We start from the raw sequence: 14,913 nt of genomic DNA, 5'->3' as shown, positions 1-14,913 counted from the left end.
CTGTCCACTTACAAAAATGGGACTGTACTGAATGAATATACAACATTGCTTTGCTTTTTTTTTCTTTTTCTTTTTTTTGGCTGCACCATGAGGCATGCAGGATCTTAGTTCCCCAACCAGGGATCAAACCTGCGCCCCCTGCAGTGGAAGCGCGGAGTCTTAACCAGTGGACCATGGGGGAAGTCACTGAAATGGTTTTCAAATATAATTAATTATGTTATTAGTGACATTAAGTATGGTGAGTATGATCTGGGGGACAAAGCTCCTCTAGGGCTTCTCTGATGACATCCCTGAGAGCAGCGACTTTTTTTTTTTTTTTTTTTTTTTTTTGCGGTACGTGGGCCTCTCACTGTTGTGGCCTCTCCCATTGCGGAGCACAGGCTCCGGACGCACAGGCTCAGCGGTCATGGCTCACGGGCCCAGCCGCTCTGCGACATGCGGGATCCTCCCGGACCGGGGCACGAACCCGCGTCCCCTGCATCGGCAGGTGGACTCTCAACCACTGCGCCACCAGGGAAGCCCTAAGGGAAGAACCCTTATAGTGATGTGGGCAGGGTTATGGGAAACCATAGGATTGTGCAGGACCTCCAGAGCCATTAGAACCACAGAGTTGAAGGGTCAAGGGGGAGAAGGAGCTACGGGAACCTGGAGAGATGGCTGCCTGAAGTGAGCATCCAACAGCCACGAGGACCTTCCCTGCTGGGGGGGACTGTAAAAGGTACCCAGCTGAGGGAGCTGAGGAGTTAAAAACCCCTACTTCCCTCTCTTCCCATCCTCTCATCTCCTGCTGATGCTACGCCCCCTCAGACACACCCAATAGAAAGCCACAGAGCAGGGTAGAGGAGGGCTGAGGGGGAGGGAGGGGCACGCAGTGCAATGGACAGTATCTAGCACCACAGATGGATTCTTTGTTTTTTGTGTGTGTGTGTTTATTTATTTATGGCTGCGTTGGGTCTTCCTTGCTGCGTGCGGGCTTCCTCTAGTTGCGGCGAGCGGGGGCTACTCTTTGTTGTGGTGTGTGGGCTTGCGGTGGCTTCTCTTGTTGTGGAGCACGGGCTCTAGGCGCACAGGCTTCAGTAGTTGTGGCACACAGGCTCAGTAGTTGTGGCTCGCTGGCTCTAGAGCACAGGCTCAGTAGTTGTGGTGCACGGGCTTAGTTGCTCCGTGGCATGTGGGATCTTCCCGAACCAGGGATCGAACCCGTGTCCCCTGCACTGGCAGGCGGATTCTTAACCACTGCACCACCAGGGAAGCCTCACAGATGGATTCTTTATACATAGTTCAGGAGAAACTGGCTACCCATTTTTTGGTGAAAATAAAAAGAGTACTACACCTCATTTTTTTTACACACAAATTCCTGATTGATTAAAGATTTAATGTTAAAAAATTTTAAAGCACTGGAAGAAACTATAGCAAAATATTTATGTCTTCTTGATGCGGAGAATGCCTTTCTGAACATGTTATCAAGGAAGAATTGTTAAGGGAAGAACTGTTAAGCTTAACAACACAAAATCTGTTTGAAAAAAAAAAAGATGTACTTTTTAAACTGGTATTGCTTGTAAAACAAGTTAAAGGAGAGAACCTACTGGGAGAAATATTTGTAACATACATAACCAAGCATTACTCTCCTTCATATGTAAAAGAATTCTTAAAAGCAGACAAAGGACAGAAATAGGTATTTCCAAAAGGACACACGTGAAGGACAAATAAACAAAAGCGGCAACTCTAGTACTGATCAAAGAATGCAAACTGTCATGATATCATTTTTGCCTGACCTCACAAAATCAAAATGATAAGCGATACCCAATGTAAGCAGTCATACACTGTGGGAATGTAAGGCAGGACCACTGACTTCTGGTGGGTAATTAGGTAACATGTATCTTTTTTTTTTTTTTTTTGGCTGTGCTGCATGTGGGATCTTAGTTCCCTGACAAGGGATCGAACCAGTGCCCCCTGCAGTGGAAACACAGAGTCTTACCCACTGGACCGCCAGGGAAATCCCTAACATGTATCTTTGACCTACCAAATCCTCGTCCAGAAATTTATCCAAAGGGAATATTCAGCAAAGTGTGCAAACGTGCTCAGAGAGCTGCTGACAACAGTATTTGAAAGCTGCCTTAAGAATGAAATTGGGACTTCCCTGGTGGCACAGTCGATAAGACTCTGCACTCCCAATGCAGGGGGCCCGGGTTCAATCCCTGGTCAGGGAATTAGATCCCACATGCATGCTGCAACTAAGAGTATGCATGCCACAACTAAGGAGCCAGCGAGCTGCAACTAAGGAGCCGGTGAGCCACAACTAAGGAGCCTGTGAGCCGCAACTAAGACCCAGCACAACCAAATAAATAAGTAAATATTTTTTAAAAAGAATGAAATTAATAGTTACCTTATTTAGCACCTACTACCAGAAGACACCATGCTAAGCCTGAACAGATCACAGGAGTCTCACAGCCTCCTAAGGCAGGCCCCTGATCAGAGGACAAGATCGGGTGCTCACAGATTAAGTACTGAGCAAGTTACATAGCTCAGTGGGGAGACGGGGGGCGGGGGAGGGAGGTGTGTGGCTGTGAGGGATCTTTACATGTCTTGATATTTTCTGAATGTTTTGCAATACTGTTCTCAGTAGGAAAAATAAATTAATAAAGACATATTTAAAAGCAAAACAAAACGTGAATTCTCTGAAAGGGAATTGATTTTGATCGTGTTTTTTTGTGAAGTCATTTTAAAGTCCATTTATTTAAAATAGAAAAAAATCAGACCATGAAGCTTCAATGACCATTAAACATCTCATGGATACACAGATTTGAATGACAACTTGAATTGCCCTAATTCAGTCGCCAAACTCTTCTGTGGCACCTGTCTGTGTTACTCTCAAGGACAAATGTGGAAGGAAAAACAGAACATCCCCCAAACATTCTCATTTTTGTATGACTGACATTTGTAGAGTCCTTTTTAGGCTAAAATGACATGGCTGGAAGCCTCAGCTGAATAGCACTTGGCCATACCCACAACATGTGATTTTTTTTCCCCCACTGGCTTTAATGTGAATTCAGCACATGACATGTTTGGATCCTTACAGATGCCCATGAAATTCCCAAGTTTCTCCAAGAGTCTACCTTTTAAATGCCTGTGTTCTTTATTTTTATCTTTATTTTTTGGTAACCTTTGCAATTCCTTCCAAACTCAGACATTTTGTGGTTCTAAGTATGTCTTTTTTTTGTTGTTTCATTGAAACATAGTTGACTACAGTTCTATGCTAGCTTCAGATGTATTACATATGATTTGACATTTGCATACATTATGAAATGATCACTACAGCAAGTCTAGTAACCATCTATCACCAAAGTTATTACAGTATTAGTGACCATATTCCTTAGGCTGTATATTATAACTCCCTGGCTTACTTATTGTATAACTGCAAGTTTGTACCTCTTAATCTCCTTCACCTACTCCACACCCCCAAATGCCTGCATTCTTGCAGCTCTGGCACCAAGCAACAAACTAAATCTTAAAAGAAACTATTCTACAAAAGCAACTAAAACATTTCGACAGACATAAGCATTGTCTGGAGTCTCACAGACCTGTGGCAAGTGTCACATCTAACAGTTCAGGGGACCTGTGAAAAACCGCCATGTTGGATTGTTTCCTACCCAGAAAATAAAATCCTTGACAATCCTGCATCCAGGAAGACTACCAATGTCCCTTCTTAAACTCCAAAATAAACCCCAAACTCACAGGGCCCGGGACCTGGATTTAAACAAGCAGCAGTCCACAAGGCCATGAGTGAAAGGGCTTATATGTCAAGGGACTCACGCAGTCTCTGATTGAGCTTGGAGGTCAAGTGCAAAGGCTTCTGAAGCATTAACCAATTGCTTTTTAAAAGGACAAATTGTGTAGGGCCCAAAATGCCATATCATCATTTTTTTCTTTTCTAAATTAAAAGCAGTCCGAGATGAGTCAACTAGCAGGATTACTGTGAAAAGAAACAAAGTTCTCTGAAGCATTTTTCACGACGCTGGGATTCATTCCTATACACCATGCCTGTGCTGGAAAGCTCAGAGACAGGCACTACCTTCCACCTCATCGCCACTTTCTCCTCCTAAGTGGAAGTTTGAGGTGAGTCAGTACAACTCAGAATGATGGATGTGGGGCAAGGAGGAAGAGGAAAGCATTCCAGGCACCGGGAGGCCTCTCCTGGCCCCAAGGCATCTCTGGGCGGCTCCATCAAAACACATCTTCCACTTCCCACCTGGATCCCCTACTGAACCACGGGATCCAAAGGCAGGGCCTGTGACCTCAACAGCACCCTGCACAGTGACAGACACAGATGGGCCTACGAGTAACGCTGCTTGCCAGGGACACACTGGCTAAGGGGAGGCCAGATACCGTTCACTTTAAAGATGTGAATTGTGCGGTGTGTGAATTATATCTCAAGAAGGTTGTTATTGGAAGGAAAAAAAAAAAGATGGAAGGAAAGAAGGGAGGGAGGGAGAAAGAGGGGGAGAGAGAAAGAAAAGAGAAGGTAGACATCCAGGAATTAGGGAGCAGCGGGATCCATAAACTCTAGCTATTCAAGTATTTACTTTGTTTTGGTGTTTTTTTGGTTTTTTTGTTTTTTGGCCAAGCTGCGTGGCTCGTGGGATCTTAGTTCCCCGACCAGGGATTCCACCCGGGCCCCGACAGTGAAAGTGCCAAGCCCTAACCACTGGACCGCCAGGAAATTCCCTGATTTACTTTGAAATGTATCAAAAAATAAAATGGATTGATGTATAGATTCAGGGATGCATAAATGGACGAATACGTGATAAAGTGGCTACAGCAAAATGTTCACGGGAGAACCGAGGTAGTGAGTATACAGGGGTTCACCGTCAAATTCTTTCAGTTTTTCTATTTTCACAATAAAATGTTGAGGGACAAAAACTTTGGCTATTCTTCCAAAAACGTGGCCTAAATTGGTTATATACCCTCTTTGACCTGGGGTGGACTGGCCCGGGTTTCCAACCCCTTCCCCAGAAGCCTCAGTGACCAGATGAAAGGGAGCATCTGAAAGGACGGGACAGGCTCTGAGGGGGCTCAAGGCCACCCTGCAGAAATCAACTGACACTGGCACATTGAGCCTAAGGCCACTCTCAAGGGATACACAACTTCTACATTTCCCTTTTAAACAGTGAGTCCAGTGCCCCTCGCTTTGAGATTTACCTTGAGAACGACTGAAAAGTCAACGTCCTTGGTTTCCTTCAGGCCAAGCGGAATCAGGGGAATCGTAAATGCCTCCCTAGAAGGAACACAGCAAGGTACGTGAACACCCGTATCCCGGCCACTTTGCACCCCCCGGCCTTCCCCCAGCAGCCCAGCTCAGGTCCCCACCCGCTCTCCCCCGCCAAGCTAGCACACACCAGTTCATTTTCCATAAAGACCACTTGGGTCACGTCCCCATCTCTGTTCCAAAACTGGTCCCAGTCCCCGACAACTTTTAAACGACCCAGCCTCACACATGAGGCCCCTACCAGCTCCACCCTGATTTAGCCCTCCAATCGCTACACTTCTTTGAGTAACTGTGCTGAGAACCTATTGTGCAGCCGGGGCTGTGCCTGGTGTGCCCACTGCTCCACCATCTGGAGCATCTCCACCAGCTCCACCCAACCCCCACCCCCCTCCGCCTCTCCTCACTGCAGCGGGTCCCATCTCCCCTGCAGCCCTCCAACTCTGGGCTCTCAAGGGCCTCCTCCTATACGGTGTATCCCTCTAGGCATCCCATCCCCAGCACAGGGAAGGCCTTGAGGGCAGGGGCCCCATCTGACACCTAAGCGCCCCTGGCTCCCAGCCCTGGGTGGGAGACCCTGACTGGCTGTTTCCCCTCCACCTCCTCTCCCCGCACTCACCAGTTGGTTACCCAACAGGTCGCCCTGGGAGTGGCCTTAGGGGCAGAGCTAACAGGAAGTGAATGGGGCTCAGCTATGTTTTGCAAACAGGGATTTCGCTCCCAGACCTGTAACAGGAGACCTCCTGGGGTTGCTCAGCCCAGCCTGGGGAGGAGGCCAGGAATGCAGGCAGGGTGAGTGGACAATAGGCTGTAAGCTGAAGCTGCCTCTGTGGGGGACAGAAAACAACAGGGCTAAGCTGAAAGCAGGCGAGCCCCAGCGGGGTGTATAGCTTCCCCAAAGCCCTTTCCTGAGGGAAAGCTGGATCCTGCTAGAAGGAGATGAAGACAGGCTGTGCTGCCCTCCTCGGCCCCAGCGTGCTCCTGGCCTGACCCCGACGGGGCTGGCTCTCCCTGTGACTGTCCAGGAGCAGCCAGCGTCCTGAAGCCTCCGGGCCAGGGCGCCCCGCCCTCCACCTTGCGCTAATATAACTTTTTCCGTAACTTCCGGCTTCCCTGTGTTTTCTCATCTGCACAATGAGATTGTTTCTTCCCTGCCTACCTCATAGAAATGTTTAAAAATCAACCGTGCTGAGAAAAAAACAATCTGCTTTGAAAACAGGAAGAGGGGCTGATGGAAATGCAAGGTGTCATTATGCATCTGCACATCTCTCTCCCCTCTTCCCAATGCACAGGGGACCGACCGGACACTTTAGAGCCGCACCGTGGTCACACAGGGGCCTTAACTGCATGTCTCTGGGGAACACCCTCGTGATGGACAGCCCTGTGCTTCTGTATGGTGAGGGGGGAATATGAAACATCCTACATTTATCACCAAAGTTTGGCCCGGCCTTGCCTCCTGGAGGAACTTTGACCTTTGGGCAAAACACTGGAATTTAATACCAGAGCATAGGCTGGGGGGAGCTGTGCACTGACTGTTCTGATTAGGTGTCAGACTGCACTGGGAGCCCACAGGTAAGCGAGGCAGGACACACGGGCTGGCTCACGGACAGTCACCAAAGGAGAAGAGGTTTCACACGTGACTCAGAAAAACACCTCGGGGACAGTGCAGAGGATTGGGGACAATCAGGAAAAGTACATTCCAAAGGTGACTCAAGGTTCCCCAACATTTTCATTCTGTTAATCCAGGGAATTATTTTCTGACTGGGTTTCCCCTGGGACTCCCTTATCTTTTGAGAAGTACCACTTCCCCACACAGAAAAGTATGTAAACTGTTCTTTAGAGCTCAAAGTTTTTTCTTTTTTTTACGGCTGCCCCACGCGGCATGTGGGATCTTAGTTCCCTGCCAGGGATCGATCCCACGACACCTGCATTGGAAGCACAGAGCCTTAACCACTGGATCACCGAGGAAGTCCCCTCAAAGTTATTTCTTCTTAAAGATGGACTTTTCTTTCCAAGATAGCTCACCTTGGGGTGAGAGACTCTCTGAGCTTTTCTGAAGGTCACACCTCAACGTTTGGTCTCCTATAAACACTCCCTGAGGGATGCTTCTGAATTAGAACATTTGTTTCTCAAATATTTAATGGGGGACATTTCCAAAGTGTCTCAGTCATACTGTCTCCTCAGGGAACTTGCAAAGGTCTCATCATCTTTGATATAAAAGGCAGTTTTTATGTTTTTGTACTCTTTTCAACAGAATGACCCAGAGTCAGACCGTGTGCTGAGGCTGATGGAAGAAGGCAGGGCTTCCTGGGACCCATCTGGCAGGCTGGCTCTCAGAGCTAACCACAGCCGCCCTTCCAGGGCATCTTTATGACAGAGCCACCACCCAGGCCACCTGAGAGACGCCATCTCCCCGCCTGGACCCAGCCACGTAGCTCTCCTGTAAAACTATGTCCCGTGTGTCCCCAGGACAAATAAATGCCTTCTTGTCCAACTGGCCAGGTATTTCCAATAAACTCCATGGGTTCATCCCTTTAATTCCTACACCTTGCTCAACCCCAAATTGGATCAAAGTGGGGTCTGCCGCACCCTCAGGCCTATCTGTGCACCATCCCTGATGCAGGCATGTTCCGTGGCTCAGAAAGTATCCAAAAGAAGTGTTGCCCCCACTTACTCCGTGCTCTGATAGACTCCCACCGAGATGTTGAGCCCCTCCAGCTCTTCCTTCAGCATTTGCAGGTCTGAGTTCAAGAAGCTCAGTTCCAGGCGCACCTGCTCCCGTACCTTTTGGTTCGTGGCTGCTCTGTTCAAAGAGAGCGGGGAGAGAAGCATCCTCAGCAAGCATCCCAGCTGCCGGGTGAGCAGATACCCCAACCCTTGTCCCCATAGGGAAGTTCCAAAGGTCTGCCTGCAGACGTAGGAGCCATATGTGATCAGATAAGGTGTCTCAGGGATGCTGGGCACCTGCCCCATGTTGAGCCACACCTGCCAATAAATGGACCTAGGATATAGCCAATGACACTGAGCTGCCTGACATGAATGCTAAGACCACTCTGTAAGAATTAGCCTTGAGAAGAGAAAAAGGAGTTGCTCCTAGTCACCCATAAGAGACCATAAATTTTCCCCCTAAAAGGAAATGGATGAGAAATAGAGGAGGAGGTAACACTCCCCAGTTCATCCTATGAGGCCAATATCACCCTGATCCAAAACCAGAGGAAGACACCACAAGAAAACAAAATAACCAATCAATATGCTTCATGAATACATATGCAAAGATCCTCCATAAAATATTAGCAACCTGAATCTAGCAACATATACAAAGGATTATACATCACGACCAAGTGGGATTTATCCCAGGAATGCAAGGTTGGCTTAATATCCGAAAATCAATTAATGTAACATACTATATCAACAGAATAAGAGACAAAAAATAAATTGTCATCTCAACAGATGCAGGAATAAAAGCAGGTGATAAAGTCCAACACAGATTTATGATAAAAATCCATAACAAGGGCCTTCCCTGGTGGCGCAGTGGTTGAGAGTCCGCCTGCCGATGCAGGGGACATGGGTTCGTGCCCCGGTCCGGGAAGATCCCACATGCCGCGAAGCGGCTGGGCCCGTGAGCCATGGCCTCTGAGCCTGCGTGTCTGGAGCCTGTGCTCCGCGATGGGAGAGGCCACAACAGTGAGAGGCCCGCGTACCGCAAAAAAATAAAATAAAATAAAATAAAATAAAATAAATCCATAACAAGCTAGGAATAAAAGATAATTTACAAAACTTGATGAAGGGCATCTACAAAAACCCACAGCTAACATCATACTTAATGGTGAAAGATTGATGCTTTCCCCCTTATGATTAGGTACAAGGCAAAGATGTCCATTTATGCCACCTCTAATCAACACCATACTGGAGGTTCAAGCCAGCAGCAATAAAATAAAGAAAGAAATGAAAGGCATCTAGATTGAAAGGAAGAAGTAAAACTGTCTTTATTCACAGCTCTCATAATCTTGCATGTATAAAATCCCCAGGCATCCACAAAACAAATACTGGAACTAATAAGTTTAGTTAGGTCACAGGATACAATTCAAAATATACAAATCAATTTTTTTTTCTATATACTAGCAATGAGCAATCTTGAAATGAAATGAAATGAAATGAATGAAATTTCACTCAAAATAGTATCAGAAAGATTAAAATACTTAGGAATAAAATTAAGAAAAGAAGCACAAGAAGCACAAAATTAAGAAAAGAAGCACAAAACTTCAAAACATTGCTGTGATATTTAATGGAGAGACATTTCATGTTTTTGGATTGGAAGACTCCCTATTGTCAAGACGTCAATTCTCTCCAATTGATCTATCAATTCAAAGCAATTCCAATCAAAACGCTAGTAAGCTTTTTAGTAGAAATTGACAAACTGAGCCTAAAATTTATATGGAAATGCAAAGGGCCTAGAAGGGCCAAAGAAGTTTGAAAAAGAACAAAGTTAGAGGATTTATGCTATCTGATTTTAAAACTTACTATAAAGCCTCAGTAATCAAGATGTGGTATTGGCATAAGGAAAGGTAATGGAACTGAACAGAATCCAGAAATACATCCTTACATTTATGGTGAATTGCTTTTGACAAAGGTGACAAGAAAATTCAAGGGGGAAAAAGTCTTTCTGACAAATGATGCCGAAGCAATTGGACATCCCTAGGCATGTCAGTGTCCCCAAGACCACCGCCAGGCTCAGTGATTTATTAGGAGAACTTGCAGGATACAGGACTCAGGATGTAGTTGTACGCATTGCTCTGATTTATTACAGCAAAAGGACACAAAGCAAAATCAGCTAAGGGAAAGGTGCATGGGGTGAAGTCTGAAGGAAACCAGGCACAGGCGCTAAGCGTCCTCTCTCCCAAAGGAGTCACACAGGACATGCTTAATTCCTTCAGCAAACAGTTGTGACAACGCACGTGAAAATGCTATCTTCCAAGGAAGCTCACTGGGGTTTTTACTGGGGGCTGGGCAGGTAGACGCCATGCCTAGCATGTTCCAAAATTCAAGACTCCTAGAAGGAAAGCGGTATTCAATATAAACCACATTGTTTGTGCAAATAGTTTAAGTATAGCAAGCTCCTCTTATCAGTTCTGGGAACGGTGGGAACTCTCCTGAAATCTAAGTTTCCAGATACCAGCCAAACATCAACCTTGCAAGCAGGGCTTTCTAAGGATAGCCGTCTCAGGCCGGCTATGATAACTCTTTTCTGCACAATAGGCAAAAAATAAATCTCAATCTAAATTTTACACCAAACCAAATATTAAGTCAAAATAGATCAGAGACCTCAGTAAAAGAGCAAAAACTCCAAAACTTCTAGAAGAAAATCTTCATGACCTTGAGTCTGACAAAGTATTCTTAGCTACACACCAAAAGCACAATCCATAAAAGAAGCAACTGAGGGCTTCCCTGGTGGCGCAGTGGTTAAGAATCCACTTGCCAATGCAGGGGACACAGGTTAAATCTCTGCTCCAGGAAGATCCCACATGCTGTGGAGCAGCTAAGTCCGTGTGTCACAACTACTGAGCCTGTGCTCTAGAGCCCACAAGCCACAACTACTGAGCCCATGTGCCACAACTACTGAAGCCTGCATGCCCTAGAGCCCACGTGCCACAACTACTGAGCCCACGTGCTGCAACTACTGAAGCCTGCGCACTCTAGGGCCTGCGTGCCGCTACTACTGAGCCTGCTTGCTGCAACTACTGAAGCCTGCGTGCCTAGAGTCCATGCTCCGCAACAAGAGAAGTCACCACAATGAGAAACCGGTGCACTGCAACAAAGAGTAGCCCCCGTTTGTCGCAACTAGAGAAACCCTGTGCACAGCAATGAAGACCCAAAGCAGCCAAAAAAAATAGAAAATAAAAAATAAATAAACTGCACATAAAGAAAAAAAGAAATCGATTAACTGGACTCAACAAATTTAAAAACTTCTGTGCTTCAGAAGATACCATCTAAATAAAACAATGAAAAAAGACAGACTGGGAGAAAATATTTGCAAATTATATATCTGATAAAGAATCTGTATCCAGAATATATAAAGAGTTCTGTTAATTAAATAACAAAAAGGCCACTCAATTTTTTTTAATGGACAAAAGATTTTTTTTAGTTGATTATAATTGACATACAACATTATACTAGTTTCAGGTACACAACATAATAATTCTATATTTGTATATTTTCAAAATGATCACCACAATAAGTCTATTTGCCACGTGTTACCATACTTAGTGACAGAATTTTTTTCTTGTGATGAGAACTTTTAAGATCTACTCTCTTAGCAACTTTCAAACATACAGTACAGTATTATTAATGATAGTCACCATGCTGTACATCACATTCCCATGACTTATTTTATAACTGGAAATTTGTACCTTTTGACCACATTCACCCATTTCATCTCCCCTGCAGCCCCCACCTCTGGCAACCACCCATCTGTTCTCTGTATCTATGAGCTTGGGGGTTTTTGTTTGGTTTTTTTTTTTATTATTTTTTTAAATATTTATTTATTTATTTATCTGGCTGTGCCAGGTCTCAGTTGCGGCACACGGGATCTCTTAATTGTGGCACACAGGATCTTTAGTTGTGGCATGCAAACTCCTAGTTGTGGCATGTGGGATCCAGTTCCCTCACCAGGGATCGAACCTGGGCCCCCTGAATTGGGAGCATGGAGTCTCAGCCACTGGACCACCAGGTAAGTCCCTAGGAGTTTTTGTTTGTTTTGTTTTAGATTCCACATATAAGTGAGATCACATAGTATTTGTCTTTGTCTGACTTACTTCACTTAGCATAATGCCCTCAAGGTCCATTCATGTTGCTGCAAATGGCAAGATTTCATTCTTTTTTATGGCTAAGTAATATTCCATGGTGTATGTGTTTGTGTGTGTGTGTATCACATTTTCTTTATCCATTCATCCATTGATGGACACTTAGGTTGTTTCCATATCTTGGCTATTGTAAATAATGCTGCAATGAACATAGGGGTACATATATCTTTTCAAATTAGTGTTTTTGTGTTCTTCAGATAAATATCCAGAAGTGGAGTACATAGGTCGTGTGGCAATTCTATTCTTAATATTTGAGGAATCTCAATACTGTTTTCCATAGTGGCTGTACCAACTTACAGACTCACCAACGCTGTAGGAGTGTTGGGATTGTTTTCTTAATTTATCTTTCTGATAGTTTATTATTAGTGTATAGAAATGCAACTGATTTCTGTATATTGATTTTGTATCCTGCAACTTTACTGAACTCATAAAATGGGCAAAAGATTTGAATAAACATTTTACTAAAGAAGTTCTATGAATGGCTAATAAGCACACATGAAAAGATGCTCAAAGTCTTTAGTCAACAGGGAAACGCGTGTTAAAACCATAATAAGATACCAATACACAACTACTAGATTGGCTATGATAAAGAAGACAAACAATAACAAGTGTTAGTGAGGATGTATAGAGAAACTAGAACCCTCATGCACTGCTGAATGTAAATGACATAGCCACTTGGGAAAACAGTTGGGTAGTTTCAAAAAATGTTAAAACATAAACTTAGCATACAACCAAGTAATTGCACTCCTAGGAATCTATACGAAAGAAATGAAAACATATGTCCAAACCAAGACAAGAGTGTGAATGTTTATAGTAGTATTATTCCTAATAGCCCCCAAAGTAGAAAGAATCCAGATATCTAACTGGCAAATGGATAAGCAAAATGTGCTATATCTGTTGAATGGAATAGTGTTAAGCAGGATGGAGAAACAAACTTTACCCAAATTCTCAAAGCAGGGGTTCTGCCTCCTACTCGAAGACCTTACAGGTGCTAGCTGGAGATTGAGTTCAGTCACCAGTAGCCAATAACTTAATCAATTATGCCCCGGTAATGAAGTAATGAAACCTCCATTAAACCCCTAAGTGATGGGGAACTTCCAGGTTGGAGAACACATCGAGGGGCAGAGAAGGAGGCCTGCCTGCAGAGGGGATGGTGGCTCCTCTCCCTCCTCGGCCTGTGGATCTCTTCCACCTGGCTGTTCCTGAGCTGTATCCTTTAAAAATAAACCCCAGTAAAAACCCAGGTCTAAGCCAGGTCTTGCTGAGCACATTTCCTTGAACCATTTTGGCAAGTCCTCAGCCATGGCTCAGGCCAGGTACCAGAACTGTCCTCATCCGTGAAATGCGTCACCAGCCAAGAGCTCCAGCCAGCCAGAGAGACAGTACCTGACTACCTTCTCCTCCTCAGCTGATGAAAATCCATCTACCTGTCATTGGCCAGCTTTGCTCACCACCTGTCCACCTTTCCTCCAGACAGCAAAGCGCTAAACCACTTCTCCTGCAGTTGGCCCTCTCCCCTGGGGCTTCCCCTGCCTTGCACATATTTGGACCCAACAGTTTCTCTCCGTGGTGCATATATATTCCCTTCTCTCTCTCTCTCTCCCTCTCTCCCCCTCCCTTGCTTCAGCTCGTTCTCCATGACCAACCAACGAGCTTATGCCCCCTCAGAAAGAGCAGCTGTGGCCTGGCTGCAGATAGCGTGGCACTTGCCCTCTCACTGCCCAGTAAGTTTTCACACATGCATGTTCGGACTCCCCAGCCAGGCAAGGAGATATTGGAAGCTCAGTTGGTGAATGTCATTGGGTTGGGAATTTTTTTTGGAGAAGGGCACGATCACCAAAAGAAATGCATTTATATCACAGCACGGTACACACATGCACCTCCCGCCCCCAAAAACAAAAGTCTCACAAAACCATACTCGGCCGTACATGTGATGCTCTCCAAGATATTCTGTTCGAACTCTAATAACTTCTTTTTTTAAAACAATAATGTTTGAAACTCTCCATTTCTGATTCTCTGACACCAACTGGGTGCCCAATAATTCAATTCAATTCTGACACCAACTCCCAGAGTTAGAAGAGACCCCACAGGTTAAGGGCTCAGTGTCACAAGGCTGCTCCCACTTCGGGGGTCAGTTGCAAGCAGGTGGGGGCAGGCGGAGGGCACCTGAACTTCTGACCAACCAGCTACAAATCAGAGGTTCCCAGAACCCCCTTCTCAGTTTCAATAATTCACTAGAAAAACTGGACAGGTACGTGTAAAAGTATGAAATTAGAACACTCTCTAACACCGTACACAAAAATAAACTCAAAATGGATTAAAGACCTAAATGTAAGGCCAGACACTATAAAACTCTTAGAGGAAAACATAGGCAGAATGCTCTATGACATAAATCACAGCAAGATTCTTTTTGACCCACCTCCTAGAGAAATGGAAATAAAAACAAAAATAAACAAATGGGACCGAATGAAACTTCAAAGCTTTTGCACAGCAAAGGAAACCATAAACAAGACCAAAAGACAACCCTCAGAATGGGAGAAAGTATTTGCAAATGAAGCAACTGACAAAGGATTAATCTCCAAAATTTACAAGCAGCTCATGCAGCTCAATAACAAAAACACAAACAACCCAATCCAAAAATGGGCAGAAGACCTAAATAGACATTTCTCCAAAGAAGATATACAGATTGCCAACAAGCACATAAAAGGATGCTCAACATCACTAATCACTAGAGAAATGCAAATCAGAACTACAATGAGATATCTCAAACCAGTCAGAATGGCCATCATC

The 14,913-nt window shown here is 44.9% G+C and overlaps 1 protein-coding gene across 2 annotated transcripts in view; it reads right to left on the bottom strand.

Annotated features, from left to right (window-relative positions):
• Window positions 1-14,913, bottom strand: part of RHPN2 (rhophilin Rho GTPase binding protein 2) — a 56,953-nt gene that overhangs the window by 20,640 nt on the left and 21,400 nt on the right. For both annotated transcript variants that reach the window (XM_060000008.1, XM_069540223.1), the window contains exons 3-4: window positions 7,938-8,066; window positions 5,200-5,275 (exon numbers count right to left, since the gene is read on the bottom strand). In XM_060000008.1, the coding sequence (XP_059855991.1) occupies window positions 5,200-5,275; window positions 7,938-8,066 (205 nt within the window). The remainder of the gene's footprint in view (window positions 1-5,199; window positions 5,276-7,937; window positions 8,067-14,913) is intronic.

The sequence above is a fragment of the Delphinus delphis genome, chromosome 20 (assembly GCF_949987515.2).
Source record: "Delphinus delphis chromosome 20, mDelDel1.2, whole genome shotgun sequence".
In the NCBI taxonomy this organism is placed as follows: domain Eukaryota; kingdom Metazoa; phylum Chordata; class Mammalia; order Artiodactyla; family Delphinidae; genus Delphinus; species Delphinus delphis.
The sequence above is the reverse complement of the archived record's forward strand: the minus strand, read 5'-3'. Positions and strand labels throughout refer to the sequence as shown.